The following is a 17,963-nucleotide window of genomic DNA, read 5'->3' on the forward strand; positions in this document are numbered from 1 at the left end:
CCCCCCCCCCCCCCGCCCGCCGTCCCCTCGGCCCTGCCCCGTGCCCACCTCTCCGCCGCCCCCCCGGGCCGCCGCCGCCGCTCGCCTCCAGCCCGCTGCTGCCTCTCGGCCCCGCGGCCGCCTCCAAAGGGCCCGAGCGGCGCCGGAACGGCCCGAGCCCGCCCCGGAAAGGGCCGATTGGAACCGGACGGGGCCGAACCTCCCCGAAGGCTTCCGAAGGGCTCCGAAGGGCTCCGAAGGGCTCCGAAGGGTTCCGAAGGGCTCGTGGCCACGCCCCTTCCTCGCCTCGCGGGCCACGCCCCTCGGCAGAGCCGCTCCGGCAAGAGCCGAGCAGAGAGGGGGGGGGAAGGGAGGGGGGAGTGGGGAGCGGGGGCGCCCCCTGGTGGCGGCAGGGGGGCACGGCGGGAGGGCACCGGGCGTGGGGCACTGCACGGGGACTGCACGGGGACTGCACCGGGCACTGCACGGGGACTGCACGGGGACTGCACCGGGCGTGGGGCACTGCACTGGGCATTGCACCGGGCATTGAGCACTGCACCGGGCACTGCACCGGGCATTGAGCACTGCACCGGGCATTGCACCGGGCATTGCACCGGGCATTGCACAGGGACTGCACCGGGCATTGAGCACTGCACCGAGCACTGCACCGGGCACTGCACGGGGACTGCACCGGGCATTGAGAAGTGCACCGGGCACTGCACTGGGCATTGCACAGGGACTGCACCGGGCATTGATTGCATGGGGACTACACCAGGCATTGAGCATTGCACCAGGCATTGCACCGGGCATTGCATGGGGATTGTAACTGGCATTGAGCATTGCACCGGGCATTGAGAAGTGCACCAGGCATTGCACCAGGCATTGCATGGGGATTGTAACGGGCATTGAGCATTGCACCGGGCATTGAGAAGTGCACCAGGCATTGCATGGGGACTGCACCGGGCATTGAGCATTGCACCGGGCATTGCACGGGGACTGCACTGAGCACTGCAATGGGCATTGAGTATTGCACCAGGCATTGCACAGGCACTGCAATGGGGACTGCACAGGCACTGCAGCGGGCATTGAGCATTGCACCAGGCACTGCTCAGGGACAGCAACGGGCCCTGCACTGGGCACTGAGCATTGCAATTGCAGCAGGCACTGCAGTGGGCATTGAGCATTGCACTATGCACTGCACAGGCACTGCAGTGGCACTGCAACAGGGACTGCAATGGGCACTGCACAGATGCTGCAGCAGGCATTGAGCATTGCAGCAGGCACTGCACCAGTGGGTACCGGGCACTGCACCAGGCACTGCACGAGGATCCCCTCCAGAACCCACCCCCTGCCCTCATCCAGCCTCTCCCAGCCCCAGCCCCTCCGTTTCACAAGGCCCCGTGCCGCAGCACGTCCCAAGGAACAAGTTTAATACAACATAAAACTTCCCGAAGGTAACAACAAGACCGGTGCTCGGCACAGCCCAGGAAGACAAGGTCCCATCCGCTTTTACGACATTTTCCATAAAGAAAACACAACCCTTGGCACGCCGCAAAAGATGCGTCGTAAGAAAAAAGGGAGACAGAGGGGAGGAAACGCCGAGCCTTGTCGGAAGAGCCTCGCACGAACCGCACGCACACGAAATAATCCAGTGAAATACGGAGCCAACGCTTCGGGGTGGGAGATGGCACCGAGGAGCCGGAGCGCGGCGGCGTGGCCCTGTGCATGCAGCAGCAAAGGTTAGAGCATAGAAAACGTTAGAAACGTTGGGGGGGAAGCGCTGGGCTTGCCCTTGGTCCGTCGGGAAGAGAGCTGCGGGAGAAGAAATTTAGAAATTACAGACAGAGCAGAGCTTGCTTGGGTTGCTGGTTTTTGGGGAAGAATTGAAATACTGTGGTGGTTTTTTTGAAAAATGGAAATATTGGCTACTCATGAAATGCACCAACCATACCCCGTGAATGCCCAAAGGTGCATCACGGCATAATAGGGAAAAATAATAATAATAAAAGGCTAAAAATCCCGTTATTTGCATCACATTGCTGAATCCCAAGCAACGGTCGGGCCAGGTTCATCCTCCCCGGCCCCGTTCCTCTTGGGAAAGGCGATGGAGCGGGTTGGCAGAGCGGTTCAGGACTTTGTCAAAAAGAATTATAATAAAAAAAATTAAAACCTCTCCATCCGCCACGTGTTTATAAAATGAACCCCATGGCCCTTGGCACGGCACCCACCCGGGTTTTGGGGGATTTGGGGGATTTTCCTGCGGGTGCAGGGAGGCGCCGGGGGGGTTCACGGAGATGGAGGCGACCCTGAATGCACATCTGCAGAGGGGAGCCCTCAGCTTCATTGCTCCTTGGAAAACCTGCCTTGTGACTGCATTTTGGGGGCTTTTCCAGCTGAAAGGGAACAAACGGGGGAAAAGCTGGTGGTTCTTTCGGTTAGAAAACGTCGTGTCATGGGGCTGGGGGCCGGGAAACACACGGGAAAGGCCGGGAAAAGCTTGGACCCTGCAACGCCTTCTGTTTAGCTTATAAAAGTAATAAATTAGTTCCGAGTATTTCCATCGAGTCCTTCCTATTCACAAAGTTTCGGGCCCTGCCGCCGGGGAAACGCCACCGCCGCGCCGAGAGCGCCCGCGACAAAGATCCGGGCGTCTCCGCAGTTGGTACAAAAGGCAAAGCTCCGGATCGCGGCGCGGTCTGGCGATAAAAACGTTTTCATCCCACGGCGCAGCGGCACGGGACGTGCCCCAGATCGGGGAGGTTTTAGGGGATGCCCCGTGCCGGTAGCCCCGAGGGGGCCCCGTCCCCACAGGTCCGGTGATGCCGGTGGCCGTCCCGCCGCGGCAAGGCGATGCCAGCGGTGCTGTCGGTGCTGAAGAGGTGGAGGGGGTAGGAGGCCTGGCATTCCCAGCCGGCCACCCCCGGCTCCTGCTCGTCACTCTCCGAGCCCTGCACCGCGATCTGCGGCACCCGGCTGGGTTTGGGCTCCGGGGGCCCCGTGCCCGCGCCTTGCCCGGCGTCGTTCTTGGCCCCGTCCTCACCTCCCGGCTCGTCGAAGCTCACTTCTTGCACGGCTTCTTGCTTCTTGAAGGAGTCGCGGCGCTCGGAGAGGTTCAGGCGCCTCATCACCACCATCTCCTGCTCCGCCGGCCGCGAAACCGCTCCGTAGCCGTGCTCCCCGGGGTACAGCGGGACGGGCGCTTCGCCCTCCCCAAAAACTTCCCCGGCCCCATCCCGTAGAGGCATCTCCAGCCCCAGCTTGCGGCCGCCCACCGTCTTCTTCTCGGCCAGGTAGGTTGCCATCTTCTCCGCCGACTGCACGCGCTTGAGCAGGGGGGAGCGGGGGCACTCGGCGCTGCGCGGCCGCGACCCTTGCCGCACGATGGTGGGGGGGGACAGAGTCTTGCCTTGGAAGGGGTGGGAGGGTTTGGGGTGAGCGGGCAGCGGGGACGGGGACCTCTGCGGGGACGTCGGCCGCTGGGCGCAGGCGGGGGTGCAGGCGAGGGGCGAGGGCGGGATGCTGCTGGTGGATTTGCGGCGTCCCACCTTGTAGCGCTGCCCGCTCAGCTTGGGAGCCAGCCCGTGCAGGGTGCTGGGGCGCACGTGGCCGGCGGGTGACGTGGGGGTGCTGGAGGAGGGAGAGGTGCTCTGCGGGGACACAGCATCTGCCGCGGGGAGAGAGGGAGAGAAGTCACCAACCGACGGGGATGCCGCCATCCCCCCCCGGGAGGGGGGGAAAGAGGATCCCAACTCCGTGCGTGTCGCGGTCCTGGTACCTGGGGGCAGGTCCGGAGCGGGGCTGCGGCAGGGTGTTGCGGGTCCCGGGGACAGGCTGTGCGTGGGGGACTCCGGGAGGCTCTCGCTGGAGGACAGCGAGTGGTGGAGGCCGGAGGAGAAGCTGCGGCTGGTGTGCAGGACCGTCGACTGCTTGGAGATCTTCTTGAAAAGGGATTTCCTCCTTGGAAGGAAGCGCACGGGGAGGTTGGTCACAAATGGGGGGGAGAAGCAGGGACCCTTGGAGCCTTGGAGCCACTGATGCCAGCTCTCTTTAAAGCCAGCAGACCTAAATCTGGTGGGATTGTGCTTCTCCACCTGGACCTCGTGGTACTGGAGAACCAGAGCATCCATGCAGGTGGCGTTCCAGCTCTGGGACACCCGAGAGGGACGTGCCATTTTATCCCCTTCTGTTTATTCTCACCTGTCCTGGCTGTCCCTTTTCCTGCTCTTCTTGCTCCTTCGGGCCATCCGTGTCTTGGAGCTGTTTTTCCGGGCAGGGCCAATTTTGATGGAGGTGTTCTCCAGGGCAGTGGTCCGCAGGGCTACTTTATTGCCGCTCTGCGGGTAGAAAAGGGGTCGTTGCAGCACGCTGGACCCAAGCACCAGGGTTCAACCCCAAAGAGCTGTCTGCAAGGCAGCCGCGAGCCCCACGTCTCACAAACACCACCCCCGACCCCTCCAGAAGCTAAACCCTGTGCTCTGCTGGGTGGCAGCTCCGTGGCGCTGGTGGCTCCGCTGCAGCAGAATCAGACCCGCGTCGTCTCCAGCGCCGTCGGATTTCGGGATTCCCACGCTCCCGAGGGTCAGGGATAATTTGCTGCTCGGGCCTGACGCGCCGGTTCGGGCAGCCACACGCAGGTCCCGAGCAAGCCGGGCGAGCAGAGCGAGGCGCCTACCTTCAGCAGCAGCTCCACGACGTCCCGGTGCACCAAGCCCAGCACCGACTCCCCGTTGACGTGCGTGATGAGGTCTCCAGCTCTCAGCCCCGCTTCCTGGGCAGGGCTCCCTTCTTCCACGCTCTGCCAACAGAAGAGCCAGGCTTTTGCTCAGACACAACCCACGTCTCCCACCGTGGTGTCCCACCGCTGTCACCGGTCCCTGAGGCCACCTACCCAGACCATGTGGTGCACGGCGTAGACGTCGCTGTCCCCCATGTAGACGCGGATGGCTCGCAGCGTGAAGCCGTACTTCTTGCCCGAGCTGTGGATGATGATGGGGGGCCGCAGGCTGGTGATGGCGAGGGAAGAATCCCGGCTCGGGGACGAGTCGCGGGAAGAGGGGTTGGACGAGAGCGAGTGGGGGGAGATGGGGCTCATGAGGGCACCGCTGCTGAAGTCATCTGCAAGGAGAAGAAGGCGGCTCGTGCCTGGGAAGCCACGCGGCGACCGCGGCGGCTGCAGCAGCCAACGACGAACCTGACGTGATGATGAGGGACAGGGCCGAGACGGAGGCAGATTTGGGCACTCGGCTGCCGGGAGAAGTTCTTGGTTTCTCCGTCCCGTCCTTCTGGCTGCTCAGCCGGCGGCTGCTGCCCGGCTCCAAGCCCCGGGGAGCCGAATTTTTGGTGCCGGTGCTGTTGCTCCGCAGGCGGATGCGGTTCAGGCTGACAAGATCAGCTGAAAGGGAGGAGGAAGGAGGTGGTGAAATGGCTGAGGATGGTCCCTTTGGACCCTCTACGGGGCTCAGGAGAGCATGGAGGAGCCACCCAACACCATCAGAGACCCCGTCTGCCCCCAAAACCCACGCACCAGATAACGCCGAAGTCTTCACCGCCGTGCTGGTCCCGGCGTCGGGGTCTCCCAGCACAAATTTGGGTCGCTCTGGCTTGGCCGGTGCCACGCAAGGGCTTTCGTCTTCTGAGGAGAAGGCAAACTTGGGCATGGTGTCCAGGCTGTAGGTGCTGGTCAGGGCAGCGGGGCTGCAGCTGCGCTCGTGCTGGGAGGTGTAGGGCGTGGAGCTGCAGGACGTCCAGGACCGCAGTCTGCAGGGAGGGAGCCAGAGGGCGCAGAGCACCCGTAAATGAGCGAGGAAGGGTGGTCCTGGGTCTCTGCAGCACCCCAGGACATGTCCCACAGACAGCATCCGATGGAAACACCCCGTGCTCACATCAGTGTCCCCATCCCACCACTCACCGGGGCTCTGCGCCCGACAGCCGGCTCCTGTCCTCGTCTCCCGAGTGCCGGTCCCAGCGCTCCCCCCTCTCCTCCTTGTCCTCGCTGTGGCTCCGATCGGAGGACGAGAGGCTGAGGTTGGAGTGCGTGGCCAGGTACTCGGAGCTGCTGTACACCTGGGGGACAGGCGAGCGGTCAGAACAGAGCGGGAATGCTGCGGGGGGGGGGGGTCCTGCTTGTGGGGTGAGCGCCCGCGCACCAACCCCGCTGGGGTTTTAGAGGACGGATTCAAGCACCTTGCTAAAGCGATGGGAGCAGGAGGAGAACTGGCCGATCTCCACGGATGATTCCTCATCGTTGGTTTCTTCGTCCTCCGAATCCAAGTGGCGGTACCTCTCGGAGCGAGCTGAAAGCAAGAGCACCAGCGGTGAGGGCTGACGTCCTGCCACGAGGGGACAGGAGGCGTCAGGAACCCCAAGTACATTTTGGGATGAGAAAGCAACGCTTTTGTTAAGGCCGAGCAGTCCGGAAACAGAATTACATCTGTTTTTTGTGACTTAGCTCAGGGTGTAACATGACAGAGTTCACCCAGGAGACTTTCATCTCCTGCTGCAGCATCCGCCCTGCAGCGGGGACAAAGGATTGCGGGGGCAAGGGGCTGGAGGTGGCCTCACTGTCGAAGTAGCTGGTGTCGTCCTCGGACTCCAGCTGGGGGATGAACTCTGCCTTCTGCCGCAGGAGCCCGTTCCAGTCCAGGTGGAGGAAGAAGGCATGGTGCTTCACCTCGTGCGCACCCCCTGGCAGGCAGAGAAATCTACGTGAGGGGAGCACACCCCGAAATGCTCCCAGCCCCAACAGCACCATCTCCTCTCCCCCAGGACGGATCTGTGCCTTGCACCGTGTCCTTAATACAGCAGGACACGCTTTGGGTTCAGTATCGCACCAGCAAACGGCACACGTACCGGTGCCCAAGCGCTCGAGAGGGCACTGCCTCAGCAGCCGAGTGATCAGGTCCTGAGCATCAGCAGGAAGAGCCTCGTCCCCTTCCGGCCACATGATTTCATCTGCAATAAAAGGGGAGATGAGTGCAGAGTCCCTCGGGTGCAGGGAGCAGCAGACGGGGGCAAGGGGCCGGGCAGGACGAGCAAAGCGAGCAGCAAAACGTGCCGGCGGCTGCAGGCACTCACCGCTGATCACCTGCCCGAAAAGCTCCTCGGGGGTGTCCCCGAAGAAGGGGACGCAGCCCACCAGGAACTCGTAGAGGATGATGCCCATGGCCCACCAGTCGACGGGCTTCCCGTAGCCCTGGATGAGGATGACTTCTGGCGCGATGTACTCGGGCGTGCCGCACACCTGCGTTCGAACCAGCGGTGCTGCTGACACCTCCGCACCAACCTCTGCGCCGGGCCCCGAGTCTGTTTCGGGTGCCAGTGAGGGCCACCCTCGTACCTGCTTGTCCATGAACTCCCGAGTGTCCTTCTCCATGTGCCCCTCGTAGAGGTTGGTGGTCATGTTCATCAAGCCAATCTTGGACAGGCCAAAGTCCGTCAGCTTGATGTGGCCCATGGAGGTGATGAGCAGGCTGGAAGAGAAGGCACCACCTCGTCGTCCTCCTCTCCTGGCCTGGAGCAGCCCCTCTCCCTCCCAGCCCAGTCCCTGCCCCCTTTGTGGGACCAACCCCCGTCCTCACTTGTCGGGTTTGAGGTCGCGGTGCACGATGCCGTAGTTGTGGAGGTACTCCAGCGCGAGGACGGTCTCAGCAAAATACATCTTCGCCATGTCCACGGGCAGGGGGCCCATGTTCTTCAGCAGCGTGGCGCAATCCCCCCCTGTGGGAACAACACGGCTGCTCCTGAGCACTTGGAAAAGACGGAGGGGTCTCCAGGAAGAGTTAGGCAGGCTCCCAACAAGACCCTCCTGTCCCTCCTCGGAGCTGCAGCAGTGGTTCTGCCCGAGCACAGGGCAGAAACGTTCTCCTAGGTGAGAAAGCCACCACCTTCATCAGGGTGGGACTCGGGATGACAGCGGGGCTTCCCTCTGCTCCCCAAAGCGAAGCAAAGCAGGAGACATCAGGATGGCACCCTCAGTGCTCAGACACCTGGCTGGCATCGGGGTCTCTCCACTCGTCCCCCCTCCCCGCTGCACCACCCCAAGCGCCCTCCTCACCTTCCACGTACTCCATCACCATGCAGAGGTGTCGCTTCGTCTCGAAGGAGCAGAACATGCTGACCACGAAGGGGTTCTCGGCGAAGGTGAGGATGTCCCTCTCCACGAAGACCTGCTGGATCTGGTTGCGCAGGATGAGGTTCTGCTTGTTGATCTTCTTCAAGGCGAAACGCTGCCGCGTCTCCCTGTGCCTCACCAGGTACACGGCCCTAGGAAAGAGTGAGCCACCAGACCTCAGAACACGTTCTCCAACCTCCAGCACCGATCCCACAGCACACGGGGCTTGGACAGGCAGGAGGAGCAGCAGCCACGGTCAGAAACGTGGGCTTGGAGGTGTCTGCAGGTGGAAATAAGGGTTGGAAACCACGAGCATGCTTCCAGGCGGTCTGTTTTGCTGTGCGGCAGAGAAGGCTGCTCCAGGAGTGCCACCAGTGCCTGCCCAGCCCTCCCAGCTCACCCGTAGGCCCCGTTGCTGATCAGCTTGATGGTCTCAAAGTCACCCTCACAGGGTTTCCTCCGAGGAGCGGTGACCGAAGGCTGGCTCTGGAAAGAGGCAGAGGGGTTTTAGCATGCCCGTGGGTGCTCCCCGTGCCCCCATGCTGCTGGCTGGCAGGAATTTGCACGGAGCTACGGCACGGAGAGCAGCAGGATGGTGCTGGAGGCGCCAGGTGGGACACGCGTGGGGACATGCAGGTAGGACCCTGCTCACCTCGCCGGTGTCGTCGTTCTCTGGCGTGATGGTGTTCCCGCTGTCGAAGTGGTCCAGCTGCACCATTTCTGCAGAAGACAGTGACGGTGTTCACCTTCTTCATGCTCAACCCCACTTTATGCCAAGAGAATCCCCCAGCTATCACCTTCCCTTCAGTCTCAGAGATCCCGCGGGGGGTTAGCTACATGCTTTGTTCAAGCTATTGTCTGGAGAAATTCAGGTCGGGGCATTAGGAGGTTAAACCAGAGGTCAAACATTTACATAGTTCTCTTTTTCCCATAGTCATTCCCGTGTTCTTCAAGGATTATGGTTCCTCCCCCCCCAAAGCCTTGGCTTCCTATGGATTAAGTGTTCTTGAGATTAATCTGCTTTGCTGAACATGTTGGGAGCAATAATGAGATGCTGGGCTGGCCTGGAGGCTTGGCTGCCGTCCTGGACCTGCAGCCCAGCTGGCTCCAGCCACTGCCTGCACCTCCCGGTGCTTGTCCGCGCTCGCCGCAGCAGGACGGGGAGCAGGAGGGGCTCACGGTCCCCCGCAGACCTCGCCCGAGCTCTTCCTTACCCTCCAGTGGGTCCTTGACGAGCCCCAGCTGGCTGATGATGTACCGGGGAATGTCGGTCTTTATCCCCTGGCCGACTTTGGCGTGTCCCTCTGCGGCTTCCAGGAGGTGATAGAACTCCTCGGGGTCAAATTCCTAGATGGGGAAAAACCCGGTGTGGTCAGGGAGTGAGGCTTTGCCAAGTCCGACCTTCCCTCTGAGCTCCACCATGATCGGTATGCACACCAGCAGCATACCTCAGAAAACGCCGGAACCACAGCACTTATGAAAAGTGAGCGTTTCAGAAATTCTGCACGACGTAGCACAACAAAACCCGGGTGAGAAGGCTTGCAAAGAAGTTCCCATCCCCGTGCTCCGCTAGGAAAAAACGGCCTCTCCCCTGCATGAAACGGCTCTAACCCTGAGAATGGGCTCAGCTCATCTCGGCCGCCCAGGCTGCGTGTGAGCAGCGATTCCCACGGGGGACCAAGCAGGGTGGAGAGAAGAGGCTCTTCCTAGCGGGCCACCTCCTCCGTGGAACTGACCGTGGAAGACAAACACCCACGGGGAGCTGCAGCGTCTTACCAGGCACTCCAGGAGGCGTGCAGGACGCGAGATGATTATCAGCAGCTTCCTCACCAGCTGGTCGATGAACTTCACTTCCTCGCTCTCCGAACGCTCCTGAGCCTGCCGGAAAAGGGGACGGAAACCAGGAGTCACCGACGGCCTCGGGAGACGGCGCCGGGCAGGGAATTGCCCCCACTCACGTCTCTGAGCATCTTCTCGAGCTTCTCCTGCAGCTCCATGAAGTAGCGGGAGGTGATGAGAGCCCCCTGGGACTTGGCCAGGCAGTCGCGGGCCAGCTCGATGATCTGGTGGTGGATGAAGCCCAGCACCCCGTCCGCCAGCGGCAGGGTGCTGCTTGGAGAGAAATTCCTGATGGTGTCCTGCAGGCGCTCCTCCATCTGGGCCGTGGCCTGTGAGGCAGAAGGGATGGTGACGCCTGCGAACACGTGTCCCCGTGCCACCTCCCGGCCTCGTGCTGCCACCTCCTACAGCTCCAACCTCTGGTCCCACCGGGGACCAGCCTGCAGAAGCCCCACCAGGGTCTCCAGAGACCGCTGCCTGCACGTGTGACGATGCAGAGCCGCGTGTCCCTGCCTCCCTGGCTCGTTCCCACGTCTCCAGTGTCCCCAGCACCCCCCACGTCTACTCATGCATTTCATGTTCCAGCAGTGACTTTTCTGGAGAAGCTGTCAGGGTGCTGCGGGGGCACTGATGCCATCATGACCCCCCCAGGCCAGGGTTACCTTGGGGAACCGCTCCTTGTAGACATGGTTCATCATCACCACCTCGTTATCAAACGTTCCGCTCGTCCGTCCAGGGCTGTGGGGCGGGAAAGCCGGCTGCGTTACGAGACCGAGTCATTTACAAGTATGCAAATAGCTACTGCCCCCGGAGAGCTGCTGCAGTTTGCTCTCTCCTCATTGTCCCGGGTGTCACAAGCCATTAGAGCCCCTCCAAGCGGAGCGCTCAGCCTTGAGCCAGGACCTCCAGCACCATCAGGATCACCTGCGCTGGTTGGGACGTCCCTGGGGCCCCCAAAACCACACGCCTCCAACCACCAGTAGCTCTCCCCTTCCCCAGCTTCAGCGTTTCCATCCCTAGCAGGGGGTGCCAGCCCCACGCACGTCCTGGCAGGGCAGCGCTCGGGCCCTGGGAGCGCCGACCTCCTGCAGACTCAGCTCCCCAAACCCAAGTCACCGGAAAAGCCACGGGCGTTTTGAAGCCGGGCCACCGGAGCTGCATTAGTCACTTGGCTCCAACCAGCCAGCTCATCCTCGGCTTCCTCTCGTGCCATGGTTTCTGCTTCAGCCCCTGCCGTGATGTCAATGGTAGAGACGGCAACGACAAAGCCGCTGGAAGGATGCCGAGACTGCAGCCGGGTACCCGCAGCCATCCCGGATCCCACAAATTGTGGCTGCTGTTGCCCTTTTTGCAGTTCACAAGCAGCAGCAGAGAAATCCCAACCCATCCCCGCCTTCCCCGCAGCAAACACGGGGACCTCCGGGAGAAAGCTTTCCTTTCCCTCACCCGACGTTGCTCCTCGTGCCACTAGCACCAAGGCCGTAATCTCATTATGCAAAGCAAGCGGCAGGAGCAGGCAGCGACTCATTAACCACCGTGTAATAAATGCCATAACGAACCCCCCGACTCGCTCGCTCCGGAGCTGAGCCCCAGCTCAGCACAGAGCCTCTGCTCGTGCTTTGCAGCGCTGATCGCAAAACTGGCGTTTCCTCATTGGAAGGGTCACCACCTGCCAAACCTGCCAGCTAATTAATCTGGTTTTAATGAAATTGCAGCCGAAAGCAGCAGCAAGTCGCCTTCCCAGCCCTCCAAGCAATTTGCGGAGCCCCGGGAGAGCCGCACCTCTGCCTGTGCTCCTGCTTCTTAAGAGCAGGCTGGGGAGGTGCGGACGTGCCTGCGGTGCTCGGCTTTCGTTAAAGGAGGTAATGCTTCCAAAGCTGAGCGCACAAACAGGCTGGTTAATCTCCTAACGGCAGCTCAGGCCGCTGGCCTTGCAGCCATGACATCTGATAAAGTGTCCTCGGAGCAGATGCCAGCACTTGGGGTCCTGCTCTGGGGTCCCCAGCTTTGCCAAAACCCCTTGGACCATGCGGCAGGAGGCTGTGAAAGGGCAATTTTGGAACAAATGCTGCTTTCCCCAACCTCAGCCCGAGTAATCTCATTCTGAAGTGTCCTCTGCCACATCCTGACAGCCAAGAGTGCTGGAAAGCAGAGCCTAGCTGCAAAGCACGGAGTTTTACCAGTCCTTTACGTGGGGAAAAAACATATCTGGGCCAACCCCATGGCTAAGCAGGACCAGGATGGCCCAGGAAGAGCTCAGGAGATGGCAGAAGTGGCCAGAAGCGGGTCCCTAGGCATCGTCACACCAGCACAGGTGGTTTCTGTACCTCAGGCTCCTGGATCGTGGGCGTAAGCAGGGTGAGTGCCGCCCGTCCTCGTCCGTGACGCTCTCCGTGCTGCGGAAATGCTTGGAAAGGAAATGCAGCTCGTCGGGGGTGGGCTGGTACGGCAGCTGGTGCAGCCGCTCCTGGGAGGACGAGGACGACTGCAAGGAAGGACAGACACGGGCGGTCAGGAGACGGGTCGGTGCCTGGCAAGCAGCAAACCCTCCGGGAAAATGCGCCTCGAGCCTCTTAGTACACTGGAAACACTGACGGGCATCACTCCATGTGCACCTCCTGCGCTCACCGAGCGCAACACGGGTGGCAGGAGCTGGCCAGGGCTTTGTGCACTGCCTGCACCCACCCCAAAACCCAGCCTCTGGCTCCGTCCACTGCCTGATCCCATCCACCTGCGGCATCCCCGGCAGCTCCTGCCCTGCTTTCTCAGCAAGGACATGTCCCGTGCACACTCCAACGAGATGCAGCGAAGCTTTAGTGTGCAAAAGGAGCTGCTGCGATTAGCAGGGCTCTGCTGCTCTCTTAAAATTACAAAAACACGACGCAGCCACAGCACGTGATGCTGCGGGGCTCGGGATTCACCCACAGCTCCCAAAGCACTTTGCTTCTTCTCGCCTCCTGCCCCGAGAGCGCCAGCCTTACCGAGACGGTGGAGCTGGGGGTGTTAGTCCCATAGCCAGACGAGGGCAGCGAAGCCAGCGACCACCTTCTGCCATCAGCCCTGCAAGTGCAAGCACACGCCTGTGGCACGCTGGAGAAAGCACGTGAATGCCCGTGCAGAAATAAAGCCTGAACAATAAGGATGGGAAAGAGGACTGCTGTTTGGCTCGGCTGAGAAAGCCCTGATGCCTTTTGCCAGAACGGGCTGAAAATTTGGTGAAATAGCGGCGGTTTTGCACAGTTCATGTCTGCGGGGGAGGTGGGCTATGCCCCCTGTGATGGGGACGCTGCTGGGGTGGGGAACCCAAAGCAACAGCAGCTGCAGCCCTGTGACAGCCCTGCCCTGCTCAGCCACACGCTGCACTCGAGCGGCTCCGTTTCCAAAGGGGGAAAAATAAAAAGTGAGAATCTGAATTTAATTGGAGCAAAATCCTAGCTTCTGGGACTTCGCTCTAGGAGAAATCGGGATTCCTAAGAACCCGCGCAGGGCGCACACGGACAGCAGAGCCTCGTTATAAACAGGAAGGCAAACGCTCGCACGTAGGCGAATGCTTCCTCTTGGACACGTTTCCAACGGAGAGGGTCAGGATGAGGCCCTTCACCTCCCGGCGCCGTTTCCCATGCATGCAGGACAGGGCCACCATGCAGGGGACGAGGACGACGGAGCTGGTGATGCGCTGGCTCCTACGCCACGGGGATGTCTGCAAAGCCCTTTGGCTTTTTGCTCCACTACGAGCATGAAAACTGAACACAAGCCTCCAGCTTTTTTCCACGCGCCAATCCATGGGTTAACGTCATCCGTCTGCCCCCCGTGCGTGAACTCGAGCACGAGGAATGGAGCGGGACGGAATTTGGGGCTGGGGGATGGTGGGTTGGGAATGGGGACGTTTCTCTTCCCGCAGCAATCCCTGCAGCCCTTCTGCAGCCGGGGACCTTCCCGCCAGGGCTGCACGGCACGGGCAGAAGGAAGGGGAGCAGGGACGTGCCCAGGTGGAGCAGACGCTCGCGCCAACACAGCTCCGTTCTACGAAGCCCTTCTCCCTGACCAGTATTTGTCAGAAACTTGCCTGTCAGTCCGAGGAGCATGGCTGGAGGGTGATGGGAAGCATCGGTCACAGCAGCAGGGAAAACAAAACCAAAACAAAAATCGGGAGGAATAACAAATCATTAAGACCAACAGAACAGCCCCAGGTTGTGGGTGGTGGCGATGATCAGGGCGATGCAGAGCTCACCTGCGAGCGAAGGGGAAGTTGACGGAGGTGCTGGTGGAGAAGTTGCGTGGGCTGTCCAAGGGGCTGCTCCCGGCTGCAGGGGAAAGGGAGAATTAATCTCAGCATTCCCTACACCATCCCTCTGCTCCCTCCTGGAAAAGCCTCCAAACACCCCTGCAGCGCCCACAGGTCCCTTGCTGCCCCCTAGAATATCGGGGTAATTTGGGGCGATGCCCAGCCTCAGCATTCCCCTTACCCGTCGGCACCGAGAGCGGCGAGAGAGGACGCGAGAGGGTCGGAGAGGGCGTCCCCACCACCAAGCTCTTCCTGTTGCTGCTTCGGCAACTGGCGAAGGAAAAGAAAAGGGGATTAATTTGGGAAAGCAAAGCACAAGCAGGGCTGGTCGAGCTCGGACACGTGCAGGCAGCGCCCTTGCAGCCCCAGCTCCAGCTCGCCCGGGTGGCAGCGAGGGGACACGGCTGCTGTCACCGCATCAATCACAGATCTCCCGCCCCCGGGAAGATCATGTCCCCAGAGAAATGCTGCTGGAGAGGGCCTGGCGGTGTCAGTTTGGAAGCCAAACCATCTCATCCAAGTCCCACTTCTGGTTTTGGCCTGCTGGGAGGGAAGATGCATGCGGGCTGTTGGGCAAGAATAGAAAAAGGGATCTAAAAGGAGGAAGCGACGGAAATGCCAAGTTGCTTCAGGCCACCGCCAGCCCCGCTGCGCGGCGTGGAAAATGCCCCCAGTTCCTACATCCCTCGTGCTCCCCGTGCCCAGGGGGAGGGCAGCCAGTCCCTAAGTCCCCCTTTTTTGCAAGCCACGAGCCCAGGGCTTCCCCTGCAAGCGGGGACCTGCTGCTTTGCTGCCCGCCTGCCCACAAGGGTGCTGCAGCCCGTACGCAGCCCACGTGAACCTGCTCTTAAAAACACCCCCGGCCCCATTGAAGCTTTCACCCTGCTGAGCAGGAAGATCCCCAGAGCAGAGCACCGAGGGTAGCTCGTGTACGCATGACAAAGATGTGTGGGTTTTGTTAATGCCAGGCCAAGGACGAATCCCCATGAAAATGTCAACGCGCTCGAGAGCGGCGTTTGAACCAAGTAGGTCAGGCTGCGGTTCCTGCAGCCGCGCTTCCTCCGGCTGCACGTGCTGCACGGCGGCGCCGAGCTGCCTTGCTGCGCTGACGCTACCCGTTACGGGCCGTGGTTTAACAGCCAGGCACGGGAGCACAGCCCCGGCACGAAGGGATGCTCCGCGGGTCCCAAAGCCACGAGCAGCACAGGCAGCGGGAGGCGGTTCCTAGCAGGGAAGGGCCGATGGAACCCAGCGATGCGCTTTTTTTGCATCCTTCCCCCAAAAAACAGGGGCCCCGTCTCTTTTGCCCGAGGTCCGGCGTGCAGGGAGCACCCCAAAGACCCTCCTGGCCCCTCCGTTTGCTTTCACAGCTCACGCCCAGGACCCAGCTCAAGCCGCAGCACCGCCGGCTGCGCGCACCCTCCCCAGCACCCAGCCCAGCACCAATCCCGCAGCACCCGGCTGCGCCGGCTGGGCGCACGAGGCGCCACGAGCCAACGTGCTCCGCTGCCAAGCCAACCCCAGCAGACATTTATCAGTCAGAACTACAACATTCGCCCTGCCAAGGTGCGGATCTGCTCATCCTCCTCTCGCCCAGGGGACCCTGGGGGACGAGGGGCCTGGGGGACGTGGGGGACCCCACGCTGGGGACAGCACGGTGCCGTCACCAGCAGCGCCTCAGCCCCGCACGGGAGGTTTCATTTTGGAAGCGAAAACAAAATCTTCGGCTAAGCGAGTTCCAGTAATCTTGACACAGGCAGAGGCTGCTGTTTCCTGTTTCCGCGCGCTCCACCCTCGCTGCCGCAACCATCTTGCTCCGCTTTAACCCTGCTCTGCCTGGTGCAGCAGCCACAGCTGCTGCCCGTCCTCCGTGGCACGTAAGCCTCGGGCTAAAAAACCAAGCTCCCGAAGGCAGGAAGCCGGGGCTGAGGTCCAGCCCGTGCCGCCAGCGGTGCCCCCGGTGCTTAGTTGCACGCTTGGTGCGTTTTACCAAAAATGGAGTGGAAAATCGCCGTCAGCACCCCCGGAGCCGCTCGGACGCGGGGACCCGCTGCCTGCGCACGGCATCTCCGAGGCTGTCACCATCCAGTGCTTTTTTTTGTTTCAAAGGACGCGGGAAGCGTGGGACAGAGGCTGTGACCCCGGAGCCCGGAGCGAAATAACACGTCACCCGGCCCCTCGTGTGATGTCCCGGCACTCGGGGTGATGCTAAGCCCCGGGGCCGGAGGCGGACTCATAAAATGTCCCGAGCTGGAAGGGGAAACGCTGGCGATGGGCAAACAACGGGGCCGTGGGCATCCTGCTCCTGTCCTGCGGGATCAAGTGACGTGTTTTGGAGAAAGATCAGAGAGTCGGTGACTAAACCCTTCCAGGGCAGTAGGGCAACGTGTGTCAGATGCCAGCCAGCGCTCATCACCGCCCGTGGGGTGAATAACGGGACCGAGCTGCCCAGAGGGACCCCGCTGTTAGGGCTAGAAAGGCCGTGGGGCATAAAAACCCGGGTAAATCCCTGGGCTGATCCTGCCCGGCGTTTCTGGCTCCCTACCCCGTGAGCTTCACGCAGGACAAACCCCATGCCGGTGGCACGGGCACTCGGTTCCAGCGCAGCACGAGGCAAGGGTTGGGCTGATAAGGGCCCGGGCGCCGTCTCAAAGTACAAGCCGTCGGGCTCAGCTCCCAGCTCTTAAGAACCCTCCCGGCCTTCACGTGGCCGTGGAGAAAATTCCTCCGCGCCCCACCAACAAACGCACGGCACTCGTGTGCCTGCCGACACGGGGAAGGGCCACAGACCGCCGGGCCAGGGCCTGCCGGGCCTTTTTGCTGGAAAAAAAATCATTTCCAGTGGGGGATTTTGGTCTCCGTGTTGAGCCAAGCTGCTGTACCCCAAGTTTCCACGCCAGTAACCCAGGGCGATTTCTTCTCCGCGACCTCGAGATGGAGGCTGCGATGGGGGATGCTGCGGAGCGGCTCGCAAAGGTGAGATTGTGCACAGCCCTCGAACATCTTCGCACCACCACCAGGCGATCCAGACCTCGTGCCTCCGTGCAGAGCCTGTCCCCGTCGGGCGCTTGCCTTACGAGCACCAGGCCTCCTCCCGGGAGCGGCACCCCAAATCCTCGCAGGGCATCGTGGCGCCGCGGGTCGGGTCCGTGCTTATTGATTTCTTCGCGCTGAGATCAAACGGCTCCGAGAAAAGCAGCCCGGGACAAATCTCTGCGAGACCTCCTGCTCCCTCAGGAAACGGTGCTGCCGTGTTGAGACGAGCGCCGGTGTGAGCAGCGCCGCGCCGCATCCCCGCAGGAGCCGGGCGGCCCCGCGCCGTGCCGGCCGTTTCAGATCCCCGCCGCGGGAAATTTGGGTTCCTCAGACCTTACGGGGCTCTCAGCCACACCGAACAACACCGCGCGCGTCCCGCCCGCTGTAAAATAGGCCGGAGCCCGCTCTTGCAGCGGATTCTACGAACACCAAGGAGTGAGGAGCAAACCCCGTGCCCACAATCACAATCTCCGGAGGGCCGCTGGGATGCTCCCTGCAATTACGCCTCTCCGCGTGGCTCCCCCCACGGGGAACGTGCTCGGGAAGCGTCCACGTGCTGGGACGGCTGGGACAGCATCCTCGCTGCCCCTCGTCCCCGACGGGCCCCGGCCCGTGCACGAGGCAGCTCCCGGCTGCGATTCCCACGCCCGAAGCGACGCAGGCGCTGTCAGCCCCGCGCCTTCGTTCGCTAAGCAACCGCGGCGCTTTGTTCCA

General features: G+C 61.8%; 1 protein-coding gene across 1 annotated transcript in view; it reads right to left on the reverse strand.

The window, feature by feature from the left end:
* Positions 1–1,392: 1,392 nt before the first annotated feature.
* The window catches only part of MAST3 (microtubule associated serine/threonine kinase 3), a 20,177-nt gene continuing 3,606 nt past the window's right edge, over positions 1,393–17,963 (reverse strand). The window contains exons 3-28 of the mRNA XM_035348003.1: positions 14,395–14,483; positions 14,160–14,232; positions 13,995–14,015; positions 12,910–12,988; positions 12,256–12,413; positions 10,591–10,666; positions 10,048–10,257; positions 9,866–9,967; positions 9,304–9,436; positions 8,742–8,809; positions 8,490–8,575; positions 8,033–8,241; positions 7,557–7,695; positions 7,316–7,448; positions 7,054–7,219; positions 6,829–6,930; positions 6,541–6,663; positions 6,163–6,272; positions 5,888–6,042; positions 5,504–5,736; positions 5,171–5,371; positions 4,868–5,094; positions 4,652–4,774; positions 4,177–4,313; positions 3,755–3,936; positions 1,393–3,643 (exon numbers count right to left, since the gene is read on the reverse strand). Of these exons, the coding sequence (XP_035203894.1) occupies positions 2,742–3,643; positions 3,755–3,936; positions 4,177–4,313; positions 4,652–4,774; positions 4,868–5,094; positions 5,171–5,371; positions 5,504–5,736; positions 5,888–6,042; positions 6,163–6,272; positions 6,541–6,663; positions 6,829–6,930; positions 7,054–7,219; positions 7,316–7,448; positions 7,557–7,695; positions 8,033–8,241; positions 8,490–8,575; positions 8,742–8,809; positions 9,304–9,436; positions 9,866–9,967; positions 10,048–10,257; positions 10,591–10,666; positions 12,256–12,413; positions 12,910–12,988; positions 13,995–14,015; positions 14,160–14,232; positions 14,395–14,483 (4,237 nt within the window). The 3' untranslated portion in view covers positions 1,393–2,741. The remainder of the gene's footprint in view (positions 3,644–3,754; positions 3,937–4,176; positions 4,314–4,651; positions 4,775–4,867; positions 5,095–5,170; positions 5,372–5,503; positions 5,737–5,887; positions 6,043–6,162; positions 6,273–6,540; positions 6,664–6,828; positions 6,931–7,053; positions 7,220–7,315; positions 7,449–7,556; positions 7,696–8,032; positions 8,242–8,489; positions 8,576–8,741; positions 8,810–9,303; positions 9,437–9,865; positions 9,968–10,047; positions 10,258–10,590; positions 10,667–12,255; positions 12,414–12,909; positions 12,989–13,994; positions 14,016–14,159; positions 14,233–14,394; positions 14,484–17,963) is intronic.

Source organism: Oxyura jamaicensis, chromosome 28, assembly GCF_011077185.1.
Source record: "Oxyura jamaicensis isolate SHBP4307 breed ruddy duck chromosome 28, BPBGC_Ojam_1.0, whole genome shotgun sequence".
In the NCBI taxonomy this organism is placed as follows: domain Eukaryota; kingdom Metazoa; phylum Chordata; class Aves; order Anseriformes; family Anatidae; genus Oxyura; species Oxyura jamaicensis.